The 19,218-nt window shown below is 38.4% G+C and overlaps 1 protein-coding gene across 1 annotated transcript in view; it reads left to right on the top strand.

The window, feature by feature from the left end:
- Window positions 1-18,448, top strand: part of pcdh11 (protocadherin 11) — a 135,877-nt gene extending 117,429 nt beyond the window's left edge. Inside the window, exon 7 of the mRNA XM_026142903.2 lies at window positions 14,063-18,448. Within this exon, the coding sequence (XP_025998688.1) occupies window positions 14,063-14,517 (455 nt within the window). The 3' untranslated portion in view covers window positions 14,518-18,448. The remainder of the gene's footprint in view (window positions 1-14,062) is intronic.
- The last annotated feature ends 770 nt before the right edge of the window (window positions 18,449-19,218 follow it).

Raw genomic sequence — 19,218 nt, 5'->3', positions numbered from 1 at the left:
AACAGTGAGAGAATCACTTTATGTTCTTTCTAGGGGTGACAGTCCTGACCAATTCCATTTCATACCTATGTTTTGTTGCAATGTTCCTCCTTCTGCTTGACATTTCTGGGTTAGAAAGTGCCTATTACAGGCTCCTATCGTCATGTTTCACACAAATTCACATTAGATAGAAATTATCTTTTTCTCTGTCGAGGAGTGGTCTTGTTCTATTATTCTCGTCATGAGCAAGTCACCACAGGTGAAGGCAAAAGGAGTGCAAGGTAGAGTGTTATGATGATAGAAATGTCACATTTGATAGAATCACTTTAATTGCATGTGTGTACTAAGTTGTTCTTCAGCGTCTGCACATTGTGTTGGCTAATGCCATTCTTTTGATGGCATTTGAATTCACAGTATTTCATTGGACAATGTGGAGAAAGCACCCGGTGTTCCGTCTTTTGTTTTAATAATCTTTATAATTATAGCTTGAATTAATCATGGATGACCTTTTGTAAATATTTGCAGAGGAACCCATTTCTGGGAAAAAAGCAGCAATAAAGTCATTAAAATGGGGGGGAGGATGGTAGTTGGGCACAGTATTAATTAAAACAAGACTTATATCACTATGTCTATACTTTTATCTCAATACTACTTGATTATTATTATTATTATTATTATTATTGTTAGCCTTACTGTTTATTACAGATGAGAGCCGGGTATGCTGGGGAGTTGGTTTAAGGGATTGAGTGTCATCAATCAGCATTAACCGTCAGCTCTGAGGTATCGACTGATGATTCACTACGCCAGAATCTCCTCTGACTCTAAAATGAAAGGCAGCAGTAGCAGCAATAACACGACACAGAGACACTCAGTTGATTGGCACCTCATTGAGTCTGGCAGGGGAGCGTTTGATTGCACTAGCTGTCAATATCACGTAATTGTTTTTCTTACATACATGGTGCCCTCTGTTTAGTCTCTGTTTTTCATTTCTTTCTTTTTTCTCAGCAGGCTCTACAACTGCATGTAGCTATTTTTGCAGATTTTTTTTTAAATTAATTACATTTCTTTTCAATAATACATATATACTGTATATATTTCAGTTAGTATGAGTTTGATGCAAGTGACCGTTCTGTTGGTAAACCTACATTTACATTCTTGTTAATACTGTGAGCATAAACTACCATGTCATGTATGTCATCTTAACATCGGTGCATTAAGATTCATACCCCTTACTAGACAGCTAGATTAGCAGCGTATGGCTGTAAATCTGTCCTTGCTAGCTGCCCCAGGGTGTGTTGGAGTAGCCAGTTATGCCTTGAAGCTTTAATTGGGTCCCTCTCGATTATCACATTAAGTGTGTTACTGGAATACATATACTGACCACACTTCTGTCTCACTGTGTGTTCACTGAAGTCAAGCTCAAATTGAATTTAAATCTTAAATGACACCCATAACTTCCAGAGGAACTATTCAGGGCTGCGAGTGCAACCCTGTTTTCCACTCCAAGGTCAACAGAGAAGATGAGATTTAATTGAAATTGAAGCTGTCTACCTGATAGTTTGAAATAATTAGCAATGTCAGAGTGGAGAGAGGACAAGTCAGGGATGAAGACAAATAAAAAGGACATCAGCGCTAGATAAAAATGGCAAGTCATCAATTCTAGTGAATTGAATGTCACTGTGATTGACTGGACTTGCCGCTGGATGTCACACATGAAACTTAACCAGGGAATGTAAACACCACAAATGATACCGAAACTTTGTGAAAGATTTATAGAGACAACTGGGCAGTTTAATTTTTTTTTCTTTTGAAAAAGCATGTGTACTTTTGGAACTGATACACTTTCGCTCAAAGTATCATGTAGATTCGAGAGGCCACTAAATGTTCAGTGAAGACTAAAATTCTGTCTGGCAGATACACTATTATGTATGCTGGACCCCTAAGATCAGCCACCCTGTATGAGCAGCTTTCTCTTCCCAGCCGTAAAACAAACTCGACCACCCTACAGCCCCGAAAGACTTCAGAAGTCACTTCTGCTGGGTCCAACATTTCCGCACCAGTTAATAAAGGGGAAATGAATTGTATCAGTGTTGCTGTCTTTGCTCATAGTGAATAGGAAATTATCATAGAGATAGGTATTGGTGCCTTCACACACTGAATTACAAAGAGAGAGCCTGTTTCTGTTTCGCTCTCACACATGCACAGATATGTGCATGCCCACAAGCAGACACAGTATCTTAGAATAAAGCCCCAAATAGAGCTGGCTATAGTGATGTCAGTGTAGCCGGGGTGATTGTATCGATGAGCCGGGGGTTGCTGGCAATTACTTTAATAATTCCATAAACATACGGACATGTTAGTGACATCCAAGACTTTTGACTTTCTGCGGCAAACTACCTGTACTTTCAATCTAATTCTTTAAGTGTGCTAACACATAAACGATATAGCAGATACAGCTTGCATTACCACTTTTTCTACCCTCTTTATGGACATTTTTTAATACAAAGAGGATGGTGTCCTGAGTGAATGAAAAATCAAAGGTGTGGCGTGTTAATATCTTCAAGTTAGCACACAGGACTAAACAATATAAAAGACAGTGAGGTCAATGGGATGTTGGCAGTCTGTAGCGCAAAGGAGTCACGTAACTGTTAACTGTCTTCTCCTCTGTGGAAAGCTGTAGCCACTGGAGGACTGCCTTCATCATTGCAGACAGAATACAATCAGTGAACCTACTTTACATAAGGCATAGGGCCTGTACTACTCTAAAGAGCTTTAAAGTCAATATCTAGTGTGATCACCTTTATTCCTGACAGCCCGAATTCTCTTAGGCACACTTTCTTATAATTTCTTTAAGAAGTCTTCAGGAACAGTTCTCTAGGCTTCTTGGAGGACATTGCTTTCTGACTTTTGTTTCATTCTCTGTCTGCTTATAGTAATGTGGAGGGCAATTCATAGATTGGTAGTGTTCCCAGAGGCGCCACGTGCCATCAAGTAAGGCACGCATCTTCCTAGAGTCTCCGGCCAGTTGGAAGCCTCCAAGGGCTCACAAACCTTAAACTTTAGCAGTGGCAATGTGCAAAGTTTGTAATGAAAGTCAGAGAGACCTGAACTGTCTGATTCTAAGTTATACTATTGCAGTTGTATCCATTTGTGGAGATATTTGCCTACAGAAGGCCTATAATCTATCACCACTAATGTGATCCCCTGCAGTCCACTAAAACCCCAAATGCACAGTGCTCAACAAGGATGACACTATGCGTCAGTTGAATGCTGATTGGTTGACATTTGCATGTGGGACAGAAAGGAAGTGACGGCAGAGAAGCACAAAAACATCAGAGACAAAAAACCAAATACAATATGAAAAGTACAGCTTTTTGAAATTATGTAACTTCACTCTTCTCCGTGACTGGTTGATGGACCACCAACAGCACATGTACAAGTAGCCCACAAACCTGTGGTACCACATATTTTTCTCTCTGCCCCCATCAGGCAACAGACGTTCTCTGCAGGTAGACAGGCAGTCTGAAGCTCCCCACAGGCTGGCAATGGATTGCCCGTGTGCTGCCACTGCTAAACCAAAATTTCTCCATAAGGGGGCCCCACCTGACTGCACTCACTCCCATTACAAGTGATGCCAATCAATGAAAAGGATTGGCATCATTACCCTGCTAGGAGTGAAAAAAGGAAAAAGTAAAGAAGAAAATGAGAATTAAAGCAAGTCTGTGGTGAGCTGATAACATCAATTAAATGCAATGTTAAAAAGTGAAATGCTGCTTAGCTGTAACATTATATTGTAATAGCATCATATTATTGTTTCTGTTTACTTTGATGTTATCTTAGTTAACTTAGCTTGCAGAGCAGCCTGACGTGTCCATCTCTGCTGAATGTCAGAATAAGTGAAAAAGCATCCATCTGGAGAACTATTGCATAAGAACAGTTAAAGAAAACACAACAAAGCCTGGCTCCTTGAAAGCGAGATATAAAGAAAGGATAGCTCAAGACTTTTGCACACTGCTAAATGTTGACTCCAACTATACACTGTTATTATGTGCTATAGTTACAGTGAGACTGTAATGAATAGTTTTGCAACAAAATTAAGCATTTTTCTATCCTGGAGTAATAAAGTCACGGCAGAAACAGTTATTTTAAGTATCAAAAGTATTTTAGGTTGTTCTTTTTGTTCAGATTTTGAAGTCATGTTCTAGTTTTTATTGAATTATTTATGGACTTAACTTTACACCTCTTTTGCTTATGTTTCAGCAACTGCCATTTTCCACGCGCTCTGCCCCTCTGCATGTCTATCTGTGGCTGTCGCTCTCTCTGTTGTGAGCGTTAGTTGACAATGTCTGCACTCAGCACACCCCAAATAAAGTGCGTTGTGACAGAAACATTAACACAAGCCACTGAGTACCTCTGTGATTTTAGTGAGAGCATATCTGTCAGCCAGGGCCTGGAGGAGTAAAAAGCATATATCTGAACTTTCAGCGACTGGTGTTTGGGTGGAGGATTGTGACAGTCAACATCAAAACAGTAAAAGTAAAGCCGTGATTTATTGAATGTGCCGTTTGTGTCTGCTTTCATGTTTGCCAGTGATACATTATATGACTTTTCTCCTGCTTTCAAGAACATGGCGATGCGGATGAATTAAACATGTTAAGCAGGAACAGGTCTTTCTCTGAAAGCCTTACCCTTTTCACGATAACCCCTTTTTAGACATTCAGTGGACTTATCACAGCGTATAAATAGGACAGAATTCATTATTCAGGGGAGGTTCCAGTGAAAAATTAATAGTTGTCCCCGGAGGAGGGTCTGTGGTGCTTCGGAAAAGGAAAACCTTTAAAGTGTACATGCTCAGGGGGATTTGGGGAGAGTCTGCCCTTCATATTAAAACCGTTACCATGCTACCATACACACTGATATTGCAAATGCAAGTTTGCTCATCACTAATGACTGTCGCTAACGCTGTATACAGCCTCCATTCATGCCTAAGCTGTCTGCAAAATATTTTAAAGCTGGAGAGTGAAAAGGCAGGAGAAAAGGGCAGCATGAGTGTCTGCCTCTGATACTGACACCTTAAACAGATTACACATTTTCAGTATTGCCTATTAGGACAAAACACCAGGACTTTGGCTGCTGACTCCTGAAGAGAGACTCATTTTTGATAACAGAGTGAATGATTTCCCCTCAAAAATACCTCACTGTACAATAAACTGACATCCTGGCAGAGCACAACAAAAACATCAGGTCCTCCTCTCACCTTTGTCATATAAGAGATTACAATTTTCAGCATGTCCAGATTACTCAAACACTGAAAACATGCAGCCCGTGGTGCTGAGTGGTTTTCAGCCTGCCAGTTATCAGTTGAAAGATGGGCTTCACAATGTCTTTGTATCCGCTTCCTATCTGCTCGGCCATGAAGGCAATAACCGTAATGTATGGCTAAGGGAAAACAGAGCTAATCATCAATGACTGCAAGATATATAGCATATACAGTGGAACCTTGTTTATTACCCTCTCTTCTCCTGTCGTTGAATCCATCGGCTATACAGACAGCTACTGGACTGGAGAGCTTCTTCAATGTTAATTTGATTCATTCTTGTTTTCCATAATAATTGGGGGCAATGGGTCAGTGTGATGAATTTGCTTGTTACACGACACAGGAGGTAGCACGTCGGTGGCTGCTGTACAGTTTGTCTGTCTAGTCGTTTTTTTGTTTTGTTTTTTCCATCATGTGAATCAGGGGTCTCATAGTTATTAGCTATTTTCAGAAAATATCCAGTTCTTACATAATAGATTTGATTCTGAGGACCTGCTTACGCTTCAAATCAGCTTCCGATTTGATTTTAAAACGAAAGCTAAGAGTGTTATGAGTGGCATTTTCATTTTTAGATCAAAGTCATTTCCTAAAAATCATGATTGTTTAGATAGTATTCCTGCTGGAACAATCCAATCTTTTTGCAAATATCAGAGTGCTTTGTTATGTCCCACTTAATCAGCCTGTTTTTCTTTCTGTCTTAATTCTCCAGTAATGTTTTTTTTACTTCCTTTTCATTTTACACGCTTTATTTCCATTTCCCAGTTCTCAAATTATCTCCACAATATGGAAATGTTCAGACATTCATCCACGAGCAATGAATTTTAAGGTAGATCCAATTTTTTTAGTCTTATAAATATACATTTATGTATTGCTTTTTTGTTGGTAACAGCACACCTGTACAGTATATCTGCACTTTCATCCAGTGCCTTCGCAGCATACAGGTTTACAAAAAAAATAAAAATAAAATGAATTGCTACCCTTGTAGAAGATTTTCAAATGAAAGCATCAGAGTGTGTGTGTGTGTACCTACATCAACATGTCTTGTGTTTCTACCCCCCATAGAAACTCTGTGCCTCCACCTCTGTGTGTCATTGTGTTGATGAGCGCTGATTGCAGATTGTTATGGTGTTTGCACCTCTCATCTATCTGGCCCATGCTGAGTATTTGGCCAGGCCTGATTGTGTTGATGGTGACACCGGCATCTTGTCCTCGGGTGGGAAGGCCCAATAGTGGTCCAGACATAATGAAGGAGATGTAATCAACCAATGTCACACACAAAAAGTCAAGTGAAAGAAAACTGTTTCTGTGTTCTACCTTCCCGACTGTGCTCTCTGTTGATGGAAATCAGACAGTCGTGGTTGTTGATGTCGGGGCTTGCTTTTTTAGCAAACGCTTTATGCTGGGCGAAATAGAAAATTTGAGGGTTTTTCTTGTTCTTCACAACAAAGGTGACTTGGAGATAAAGGAATTTGCATTAAATTAAGTCTGTACATTCTCTCTGTTTTGTACGTTCTCAGTGGAGAAATGGGTGTTTCTACCTACAACATACTTTTAATCAATGGCAACAAAAAGAAAGAAGCAAGTGTTTGGCACTTGGTTGTTCAAGAGATCCTTTCTCTCTTTGTGCACTTTGTCCTCTCTCTGTGCTTTGTTATTTGTTTTGGTGTTCTAATCTCTGGCAAGTCAATAATATTCTTTGTTGTCTGAAATTGTGTGTCGGGAACAAAAAGGCCTCCTCCTTTTGTTGAAAGTACCTGTCTGTGACTTTTCACTCTCTCTCAGACTCCCAGATAAAGTAATCATTAGATGTTGTTTTCTGCCTGCAATTACTTTCAGTTACAATGGGTCAAACACTAGGAAAGCAAAAAGGGTCGAGAGAAGACAAGGCTAGATGGATTACAGGCGAGGAACTGTATAGGTCCCACAAGTGCTGATAAATACGTATGTGGCTCAGAGACTCACCGTTGTCAGGAATGTCTCCGTAAATGCATCAAAAGTAATTAGTCTAGAGTATATATGGACAACCTTGCTCCCTTCTTATCTGCATCACATTGTCTCCTTTACAAAAAAGGCCATTCATTACATCTGGCACTATTTGTTTTAAGAAGTAAAAAGGGGCAACTATTACTCTGCCACTTCTTATATCTGGCTTTGTATCGTTTGCAACAGAGAATTGCCCTAAATAATGTATTTCAGTGGAAAAATCCACACTGAGCTTGTAACACAAGTAAAAGTTCTCAGGGGTTCTAATGCTTGTTGAGGATGACCAAACAAGGCAGGTGCTAATCCCAACGTGTGTTTTAACATAATACCATAAATCCATGTTAAAAATAATTCCAAAGAGGCCCCTACAAACTGTTTACCTCAGCATAGCTTTTTTTACACGACAGAAGTAGCTGGATTGGAGAGCCTCTTCAGAGTTAATTTGGACAAACTCTCAAGTTCAAACACGTCATTTTTCTACTGCCACAAAGGAATGCTTTAATTACTTCTACAGCCATCCCTTTGGCTGCAAGGACAGTCTGTTTATCAGTTCATGAAATAATGATGTATCAGCCCTATTTCCAAAACATGGGCCTTTGGGGGGCCCAAAGTAATCAATCAGTGGTCAAACTTGCCAGAGAAAACCCTCGGCATGTCCCAGATATAAAATATTTAAACTTTTGGACCAACTAACATGTGAGGAGGACATTAAGAATCAAGACTTTGTGATAGCAAGTAATTCAAACCACAGTCCAACGTGTTAATTACTAACCTCATGTTGTGGATGGGCTAATCTTGAGCTCTACATTTTCCTTGTACTCATGCGTTTATATTAGCATAATCATAGCACTGTAGCTAGCCACCACATGGCAGGTTATTATGCGTCAGGTAGCTCGACTTCCTTAAACCCTAAACCTCAGTGCTACTTAGCCTTCTGTCTTTTCTATGCCCAAAGCTATTGCACTGCTGTGTGTTTGTTTTTTTTCAGAAATACTTCAGTCACATTGTGATATGTCATCTTTAGAGGGAAACTAGCAAGCTAACTTCTTGCTAAACTCTAGCTCCGCTAAACGTTCTTTATTCTCTTTGTGATGGATCCCTGTAAAAAACACGTTATTGTAATATTTGGATCGTTTTATTGGTCAAAATATTTTCACCATTTTGGTGCATGAATTTTGGAAATCAAAATTTTTAGTGTAGAAAATGCTTAACAATGTCATCTTCATCAGGGATTTTAATGTATCTCCTCCTGATAAAAGTAGAAAAAAATCAAACAGCATTTGAAGCTTACAAAGTTCATTTTCAGACTGATTCAGATAAATGTTGGCCCTTTCCAGTGAAGTCACAGATGTTGTCATATCATTTCCATCTCTTCAGAAATCCGTCTCAGCTTAAAGCTTTTGAGTACAACAGGAGTTCACACATCAGTAGACATCATCAAACTATAAGACGAGCATCAAAAATGTAAGCCCTGAGAAAGGAAGGAGGATGTTGAAATGCCGTCTTGTTTTTGTGATGCTGTGAAAATTAGACAGTTGTCTCTCCTTCAAATGACGATTGCCAGAGCTGCGATGAAAGTAATGGCATCCCTCTTTTCAGTGCAACACCAAGGGGTTTTAATAGCGCTATTATTATTAATGACCATCCATTTGCTTATCCAGATTGTACATTTGGAGTGGGCATAAGGCCGAGTGAAGTGATAAAGTCTTAGTAATTACAAACCCAATTATTTCTACTGAGATTCTATTTGTTTGAAATAATCTTTCATATTCTTCTATTTCTGTGTGTTGGTCTCCCTCCAGAGACAAGACACGTGCTTGTACAGAGTGTATCTTGTTTCTTTTCTTTTCCCAGTTTCTTTCTCATTTCCTATCTAACAAACAAGAACATATAATGTATAATAACACTCAGTCTGCACTCTTGATAACTGTGTTACCTGGTTTGATAACTTTTGATAAAAGTCGCAGACTTCATTTTAAAAGGCTCTTGCATCTTTTGGCACTGTTATTCCTGTTGGTGTCAAATTGACTGAAGCTGTTGTAACTCTACATAAATGCAGATGAAAAATGAAATGTCAGTGAGGTTAAATTAGTATCAGCAAATCCATAGCTACAGGGGCATTTTTTGACTATAAATATAACACTGGCAATATCTTTTACACGTTTAGGATGGAATCGTATTCAACTCTATTATATGGAAGGGCAGAGATGTTGAAAATGGAGAAAACTGCAACTGTGCAGCAAGACAGACAGATCCTAAACACATGGTGCAAATTAATATGTTCTTATATACTTTGAAATTTTTGCTCCTGAAAGTGTGACCTTAAGCTTTTTTTTCTGAAATATCTGAAAATTGTGGCCAGGTAGTGATTTGTGCTTTTAAAAGCAATAAAATATTAGTGGAAGACTGTGAGCCCGGGGGCTGTTTTGTGCATCATGGGAATTTAAAAGCTTAGCTTAAAGGTGTGGTATAAATGAACCAAGAATATAGATGGGTTGGATAACAATTTAACAGTTTTTTTGAGGATTTATGTATATTTGATAAAAAGCACAACAACACGGCACAGCAGCTTGTTGAAAATAAGATCCTCAGTCAATGCAGTACAGGCCTGGAGTGTGAAATAGTGCTATGAGCATCCATACATCACCATCTAATAATCAGATTGTTTGAGGTGGAGAAAGATGTGTTTATATTAAATAATTTTTATGAATGTTTCTACATTAATAAAGTTTTGTACTATAAATAACTTCTATAGTCTTTCTGTTAAAAATAATTTTACTAAATGACACATGCATTAATTCAAAAATATATAATATGGCTTTCATTTGAGAGTAAATGTGTTTGATGCATAGATGCATGCAAGTTTCTTGCAAAAGATTTGCAAAGACTGAACCAATTAACTCTGTAGGATGAGTCACGGGCCTAGTCCACCTTCTTGATGGCTGTTGGAAGAATTTAATGTCCTAGATGCATGCAATTATCCTTTTAATTAGCAATAATGAGTTTGTGCATGCTGAAATAATGACTTGAATCGTGATATGTGTGCAGACCTTAATGTGAAGCTCATCAAGATGTAACAAGCTTTGTCGGTAAATATCATCAACTGTCATGTTAAATATCTCATGCTATTGTACTGAAAAGGCCCAATAAGATGCTTAAATTGATCCTAGCTATGTATGTGTGTGTCCATTTGTGTTTCTGCCTGTTAGAACATGCATGTTCTGATGAAGTTTATGGTCATGAAAAAAAATTAAGTGAATCTGAATGCAATCCGAAGCACTAAGCCCTCATCAACTTAAATGGCATCCTGTGTCACCAGCTGTAGTGCGTGAGTGTAAGTTCAAGAGGGCTGCCTGAATTCTTCTAGGCTCTTGGATTGCAGAGTGGGCGACAGGCAGTTGTGAAATTACCAATTTATTTGAGTTTGCCAAACAACATCATTAAGCAAAAAAATGAAAGTAATGATTAACGAATAAGCACACTCTGACTGGTCAGCTGGTCCAGTGAAAATAACTAATGCTGGTTACGTGCCAACAGAAAGGATTTGCCCACAGTAATTTAAGAGTTAGCAGAAGCTGTTCTATTCATTACATAAAAATGGCAAAATGTGAGTTGGCTGCTCATTTTTTATGAGAGCATATGCCAAACTAGCCGTTAGCCAAGCATTATGTGGTATGAACTGACATAGAAAAGTGATGTGGGAATAGCCTGGATGGCTAAGAGAACATGAATTTGTTTCCTGGGATAAGATTAAAACTACACTTAAAGGAAGATTATTATCAGCGTGTCACCTGAACCCCAGATGACTAGAATAATATAAAATGTCTTTTAACAGAGGCTGTAAAAAACAAGATGACCATCTGTATGCTATAACACAGTTAGACACTTTGTTATGTCTGCCTCCAAAATGGGTTTATGCAGCTTTTAATTGCTTTTGTTGGTGTACTGGACCAAGCAGAGTGAAAAACATCTTCATGTGATATCAGTGCTGATGTTATTTTTTTCAGCTAAAAAAAACATAAATTACACAACTTAAAAGTCTGAGCAAACATAGTATACCTCACAAAGTTGTGTAAAGTTATTGGACCAAGTTGTAAAATGCTGCACACATTCCAGGCATTGTCTTCAACCCCATTATATTTTTAATTAAAAGATTGCAAGTACTCCCATTAGTGAGAGGCATTTGCATTATATCAACCCCACCTGGTTTAAAGTCAAATTGCGGGATGTTATTTGTTCTATATTTTCATTCAGCACCCAGAAAAACATTTTGGGAATGGTTTACACACCATCCAGCATCCTCACACCTTTCTCTTACACTTGTTCAATATTTATACAAGCTGTAAATGTTTGACCACACCAAATGGAAGGTCAGCTGAAGGTGAATGCAGCAGTTTTCGATCTGTGGCTGGCCACAGGATGTGTTGATGTTGCAGAACAAGAATGCTGAAAGGTACGGCTGGTATGCATATTCCCGAAAGTGTGACACACTGTCTAAAAATGCAGAATAGATCACCTAGACCATCAAACAGGCCATAAAGCAAACAGTATTTAATTTGGGAAGGAAACAATTATTTACAGTAATTGCTTTTATTAAATGTTAAATTAACAGAATAAACAGTTATCAGAGTTATTTTTCAAACGCATGCTACTCAGTAAAAATAAATCATCTTAAACGAGAACACTACGTCTGATCTCACTTCTATTACAACTCATTGTTTGCTATTATCCCCACTTGTCTGCCATTCAAATTTCCTTGAAGGGAATGTAGAAAAGTATGTTCACAGCATCAGGGGATCTGTGGCATCAGTGATGTGTGATTTCTCCCAAAAGCTCCGTGGGGTACAATTGTTCCCCCTGAATACAAAAGACAGCGGCATCACAAGCAGGCTGCGGCATACCTCTAGCTGACGAAGGCAGCAAGAGCTGTCAGCGACATCACTCATACCGTGTGCCCACCCTCCCGAACCCGCCGCCGCCGCCTATCCAAACTACCCCACCGGAATAGAAAATAGTACGAGCCCATGTCGTTGAGAGAGGCGGGTCGGTAAATATTTCATATAAAATTTGTAGGCATTGAAGGCTGTTGACATAGAAATGCGATGAGTTCAGTCTGTCTAAAGTCATAGAGGGAAAACGTACCTTTCATTTGTAAAAGCGTCACCTTTAAATAGAATCTGAGGAGGAAGGAAAAATATTGAGGACAAGGCAACATTTTCTGTGTGTCTGGGTGGGTAATAGGGCATTTATGCTAATTACATTACCTAATCAAAAACATCAGCAACCTAAAAAGGCATTACCAACAGGAGAAAACACTTGGAGAAAGATTGAATCAGCGCACGGCCGAGACTTGGCTTGGCCCCATTGTCCTAGCTCAGAGAATGAGAAAGCAGCATCCATTTTTCCCTTAATTAAGTTAGTGACCCTTTGAAAGGTGACACATTTACCGCCCAGGGGATTTATACACTCCCGCTTCACGGCTTCAGTTCAATATGGAGAGGACAGATTTGACTCCACGTGGATACTTCAAATATATCCTTACAATTTATACCAGGTGATTCATTTTCAGTAGCTACTCTTATAATTAAAGTTGACGTCGTGGTATTCAGTGTAGGGTAGCAACGATATACAAAGCATGTTCGCCGTGCCGTTACGCAGCAATCAAGACAATTCGTATTACTACTAGACGGTAATCACGATATTCATTTTCATTCATAAAAAGCCATAAAACAATAAACAAGGTGATAGGAAGATGTCTGGGAAAGAGACTCACATAGACTATGTAGAATTGCGTGTGGAAGAAATAGTCTTTCCAGCGTACTAGGGTCTAAGACGCCTTAATTATTTAAAGCATTCTTACTTATGCAAATACACTAAATAATTTCTGCATGACAGCTTGAAGCTGAGGCCTAGAGGAGAGATGTGATGTCTGAATGAGGACCCCTCTTGCCTTTGCATGGCCTAGGAACCATAACACTGCAGGCTTCTGGTTGCCTTGGTGCATACTGTTTTACATTCTAATTATCTGGCATGACAGACTTTATTGCAGAGGCTCAATGCTGAGGTCTCATCCCAGACTCATTCCACATGTGATGTCAGTTCTGGGATAATAAGATGAGATAGTCTGAGTGCTTAGCCTTGCCCATTTTGCCTCTTCATTGAGTTTTCAGATTTTTTGTTTTTTTCCCCCTAATTTTTCCAAGCGTGCAGCCTAATTCTTGGCCCAACGAGCATGAATTTTACCTGAATAAGATTCTGGAATGATTCGTATCTTTTTCACAGCTTATTTGACCAGATTTATTTTGGATTCTAAAAGATCAAAGGAGTCTAAGGAGTGGCACATTGACAGTGATTAAAATAAACAGTATTTTGTTAAGATGTTCATTAAAAATTGAATACAGTAAAGCCAATCCAAGACACAAACAGCAAGACATTTTTTTCTAACTAATTAAGCTACAGGGAATTCAGTGCATATTGTAGGTAAACAGACAGAGTCATGGGAATACCAATGGAAATTAAATGCTCTGCTGGTGTTTTTCTCATTACAAGATGAAATGAAACATTTATCACTGACTTTCATTTCACTAAAAGGCTGACATTTTCTGGGTCAACCATTGATAAGTGGACAACTTTCTTTTATTTGCATTATGATTCACGAGTTCATTCAGCCCTTTTACATCACCACAGTAAAATTGTTGTTTTCCAGTTCTCTGTATGTTCTGACCTGTTGTTTTAACTTTGTTTTGTTTTTTTCTCCTTCTTTCTTTGTCTGCTTTTTTACAGCCATCGAGGTAAACCTGCAGAAAGCCTTGGCTGAGGCCTCTGAGACCTGTACCCAGGAGTGTCTAATACTAGGCCACTCTGACAGCTGCTGGATGCCCCCAGCCCTGGCCCAGTTCCAGGGTCCTGGCAGCAACAGCCCCATCTCCACCCCTACCACTACTGCCATCACTGCTGCCCTCCCCTCTTTTGGTTTCCAGCAGAGCTGTGCCCGGGGAATAAAAGCTAACATGGGCAGCATGGGGGTCATGGATGGCCGCCATACGTTGGGCAGGTCTGTGCCCAAAAAAGATGAACTGGACAAAGGGATCAATCGTCCACAGTTCTACAACACCCTGGATAGACACTGCAGTAAGAAGGAGGACCCCATCAAGGTCATTCCCCTGGCAAGCTTCTCCTCTCCCGGGCAGCAGACTGGTGGGGGCGGCAGCTCTTTCTTACATGAGAACCAGTTGTAATAGTAAAACACGGATCTTCATTGGCTTAGCATAAACGTGACTCCATCCAAAGATGGCCTACAACTATTAGATTAGTATGTATGCGTATTTGTGGGGTATGCATAATTGGAATAACTTGACCAGCTCAATGACCAGCTCAAGCTCAGTTTCACTAATTAAGATATCTGAGAATGGATTGGAGATAATTATGATGATGTTAAAAAAAGAAATCATGTGAAACCAGTCTGACAAGCGAGGAAGGAGCAAGCAAGTCTTAACATAGAAGACACATGTATAATAAATAAATGGTTATATGCCAAAGTAGATCCATCACAAAAAAAGGATAATCTTGCTTTCTGTTTGGTGAAGTTTGCTTAGCGATAAAAAAGGCCAGTGTACACCTTCAGCTCCTTGGGTTTAGTTTTGTGTAAGTGCATTCCAAAAGACAATTTCCCTGCACAGAAGCAAAAGCAAATGCAGTACTTTGTGTTATGTGAGCTAAATTGGGCTAAATGCTAATTACAAACTCTTGAGTGGATGGTTTGTTTTTTTTTGGTTTTTTTTTCTGTTGATGTTCTAGTGAAGTATTGCTTTGTAAAGCACATGGCACAAACCTTTTTGGTGGAGGAATATGTTTCTTTTGTCTTGTCTGGACATGTTTTAGAAGACTATTTTGGTCAAGGGGCTTCAGAAGGATAAAAAATGTCTACAAAGCATAACTGGGCCAATAGTAGACAGTGCTGCATCTTCGTCTTTTGCATTCTTTTGCATTCTACAATTCTACAATTCTACATTCTCACCCTGGACCAATGCATAAAAAAACCCACAAACACAAAGCGTTGCACATACACATACGTTTTTTGTTTTGTTTTTTTCATATGTGGTGATTGCTCTATGCCTGCCAACTCTATTAAGAAAATGTTCACACTTAGCCATGTCGCAGTAGCTTAGCCTTGAAAGGAGCAGACAGATGCGCTTTGGAAATGTCGTCTCTGTTTTCTTCCTTTTTGTTTCTATTTCTCTCATTTTGCTGCTGAGAAACATTCAAATGGTAACAGCTCTGGAGCCAATTATGAAATTCTCAGTCTAATTACTTTGATGTGTGATCTCTGTAGTGACCCTCATTGTGGTTTGGAGGTTTGGATTAAATCTATTGCTTTTCCTAAAACATGCTCTACGTGTGCAGACGAAGTGTAAAGGTGACAATAACACAGCAAAAGCAGCTTAACACTTCCTTTATTCCCACTGTATTTTAACACCTGTGTTCCTGCTATTAATTACTACTCTGTTTTCATTTCACTAAGTTACACTGCAAAGTTTCTATTATCAGTTTTTACAATGTGTTGACACTGGAATAATAGACCAGGGAGCAAAAATTTCTTCAGGGCTTTGAGTCTAGCTGAATTATTGATGTTAATGTTATTTTGGCAGTTATCATAAGAATAGGCATCGGTACTATTTGAAAGGCCCTCCCTGCAGGCTGTCGCTCACAAGGTTCGATAAACACACTACATCACTGCCGGTGTGTGCAAATTGTACTGATGATAATAACTACTTCAGACTAACTTCCTGCTGTAACAGATTGGGTGCAGTATAATCTATTGCTACAGCAATAAGTGACTTTGCTGATATCCATTTTTCTTGCCTGTAACATCCAAGCCAGGTGTCTACATCATCAGGTATGTGATTCATGTGATTAATTTTGTAGTACCACCTTGCAAATTGGGAACAGGCCTAAATCTATAATGCAACACGGTATTCTCAAGGGAGGGTGCAAGGCAAATTGTGTTAGTATGCTATTAGTTGCCACACCTATTCTCTCAGATCAGAGCTCTTATCCTTATAAAGGGGATTTATCAGAGACTTTGTGAAACGATCACTTAAAGGAACGGCGTCAAGGACTAAAAATAAAAAAAGAAGGGGCAATTCAATTTCACCTTAGTCAATTATGAAAATGAATCAAATTCAAAAGTTAAATCCTCCTGTAAACATACACTGATGGAAATTGCCCTGTTTGGGAATCCAATTTCGACCTATTTACTAATACTTTCATTTTCTTTTCTCTATCATTTTCATTTCATATGATTCCACTGGTGTTGGTGTAGGAGTGCGGAAGGGGGGGGCGGGCATCACACAATGATATGAACAATGCATTTTTAATCAAAAGGAGCACATATCAAAAGGAACATACATCATGATGTCACTGAAAATTGGAATTTTATCTCTGCCAAATACAGATCCAGCACTTCATATCTGCCATCACAACGTCTAATCCAAAACCTGTCTCAAAATCATTAAAAGTCTTTTCAAGTTCTGTCTACAGCTATGTGAAGGGTAAAAAAAAATTCTCAGTAACATTTTTCCAAAATAAGAATTAGGTTTTTAAGAAATGTACCCATTAATTAATTCAATCAGTATAGGTAATGTCAGCTTGTTTCTAAATATGGTAATCTGTACTGTTCTCATATCATGAAAAGAGTGTATCTAAGAGAACATGTATGAGTTAACACACTGTTACACTGTAATAAAAATGTGATTGTTTAAAATACACTGCCCAGTCACACATGCAACGTGAGCACAATACTAACTGTACCCTGTGTTTTGACTTACTCTGCCTACATAACTCCTATGTACTGTAATATTGCAGCAGATCCATTAAAGACTACATGAAATACTACTTTTAGAGGGAAAACTATAGCAACTGCATGAATGTACACCAGCAGGATGTTGCTTTTTGCAAAAATATGATTTTCTTTTATTATTGTTGTGTGGCCGCATTCATTTTGTTATATCTTATGTCCTCTCACGGGTCAAAGTGGTGTTTTATTTATTTTCAGAACAAAGTGCATACCATATGAATGTCCTGGTTTTTTTTAAGTAAGTACTCTCTCTGTGTCAAAAATTTTCATCCGTTAAAAAACATCAAATGGAAAGACTAAATGTCGACTTTGCATGATTCTGCTCTCACTATTACTTTTGAGTTTTTTAAATTTCTTACGCCCTAGCAATAGATGTAGAGACGACGCTATACATAAAGATGAGGATTCCTTTTTATTTTAAGACTATTTCTATTCGAAATGTGTTTCATGATTAACATGTCAAGCTGTGTCATAAACTGCATGAACTGTTTGAACTTCCACAAGGCCTTTTGACACTTGACTACGTGGTTCATGCATCAGTCATTAGAATTGATGTCAGTATTGATGTTTACTGCTTTACACGTTTGTCTGTCTTATGGAACAAACCAATGTTACACCGTGTACATGGTCAATCCTTGTGACGTGTGCATACCACTTACGCCTACGTGCACACAAATCTATCTATACATCTATACTGTCAGGTAAACCGGAATTTAAGCTGTACATAGCAGTACCCCTAAGAACTAGTAATAAGGGTCACAAACTGGAAAGACACACATGGTAAATACTAAAGCCTACTTCAATTCTATAAATCACTTTGTTCATAAAAACTGCAAAAGGGAAAAAAGTGAGAACTGAGGAGATGACAATCTCAGTTGTAATGTAAATTGATACATAATATCAATGAGGGTGTGTTTGAAAGTGTTAACAAGTGATGTTGTATGTGTGTAAATGAGAGAGCGTGTATTTCCTTGCATGTATGCGTGAGTGGGTGTGTATACTGGCATGTACATTGCCAGAGTATTTTATGTACACTAATGTATCTTGTAAAAAACTATATCAAAATACGATATAAGACTTAAGTATATGCTTGTAAATTAGTCATCAGTGAGTCAGGTCAAGTTTGCGTTGAGAGAAGGCTTCAGTGCTTGCCAGCGAATCTGTATTTCTTAGTTAAAGCTATACAGTCTGTGTTGTTATGCCTTTGTAAGATATCCCACATAAATCTATGAAAAAAATTAACTTACATGGTGAAATGATTTTTCCTGTCATTGAATTTTACTTGAGCCATTAAATATTGAGTCCTTGAAGAATTAATGGATCATGTTTGTCCTTCACTGTTAATTATTGTTTGATAAGGTTTTCTAAGAGCAGTGGTGTATCAGCGAAGCAACGTGAGAGCATACTGTCATCATATTCCAATTATGACAAATACAAGCTAATGATAGACGATCGATCAAATGGGAAGTGACATGTCACCTTTTTTTTTCACTTCTGCAAATTAGCACTTCTGAGGAAATAATGTAAAGAGTTTACACCTCAGCATGCTGTCTGAGAAGCTGATTCACCTAAATTTAAACTGCACTGTCAAGGTGTCGCCTAAAAAAGCAAAATCACCTAAATTTCAATGCAACAAGACTTCCTAATTCACAGACAAACAGACAGAGAGACTTTGAAACCAGTGGAAACAATTCCAATAGTTCAACTGCTGTTGATCACTTGCAATTCAGCAGTTCAGACTGTACCAAGTGGCAGAATAAGACCCAGTGCAACTGTCGGATTGTATCTTTTATTTGTTTTTTATCTAATTTCTAATTTTTGATTTCAATTTAGTTTAAGTTAGTTTGTGGTTTTCGGTAAGTTTTAAATAGTTTTGTTGTTTTTTACTTTGATATTATAAAGGGTTGTCAGCGGCAAATTTTAAGAAGATTAGAATAAGCATTGTAACAATAATGCATGCATAATTTGTGAGTGACTCAGAAAGATCTAGACACAAAATTTGAAGAATTTCTCTATCCATCAATCTATAACAGAAGAGAATTCTGACTTTAATCTCAGAATTCTGAGAAAACCTCTTTTTTTT

The sequence above is a fragment of the Astatotilapia calliptera genome, chromosome 2 (genome assembly GCF_964374335.1).
Source record: "Astatotilapia calliptera chromosome 2, fAstCal68.1, whole genome shotgun sequence".
Taxonomy (NCBI): domain Eukaryota; kingdom Metazoa; phylum Chordata; class Actinopteri; order Cichliformes; family Cichlidae; genus Astatotilapia; species Astatotilapia calliptera.
Note: the sequence above shows the minus strand (reverse complement) of the source record. Positions and strands in the feature narration are given on the sequence as shown.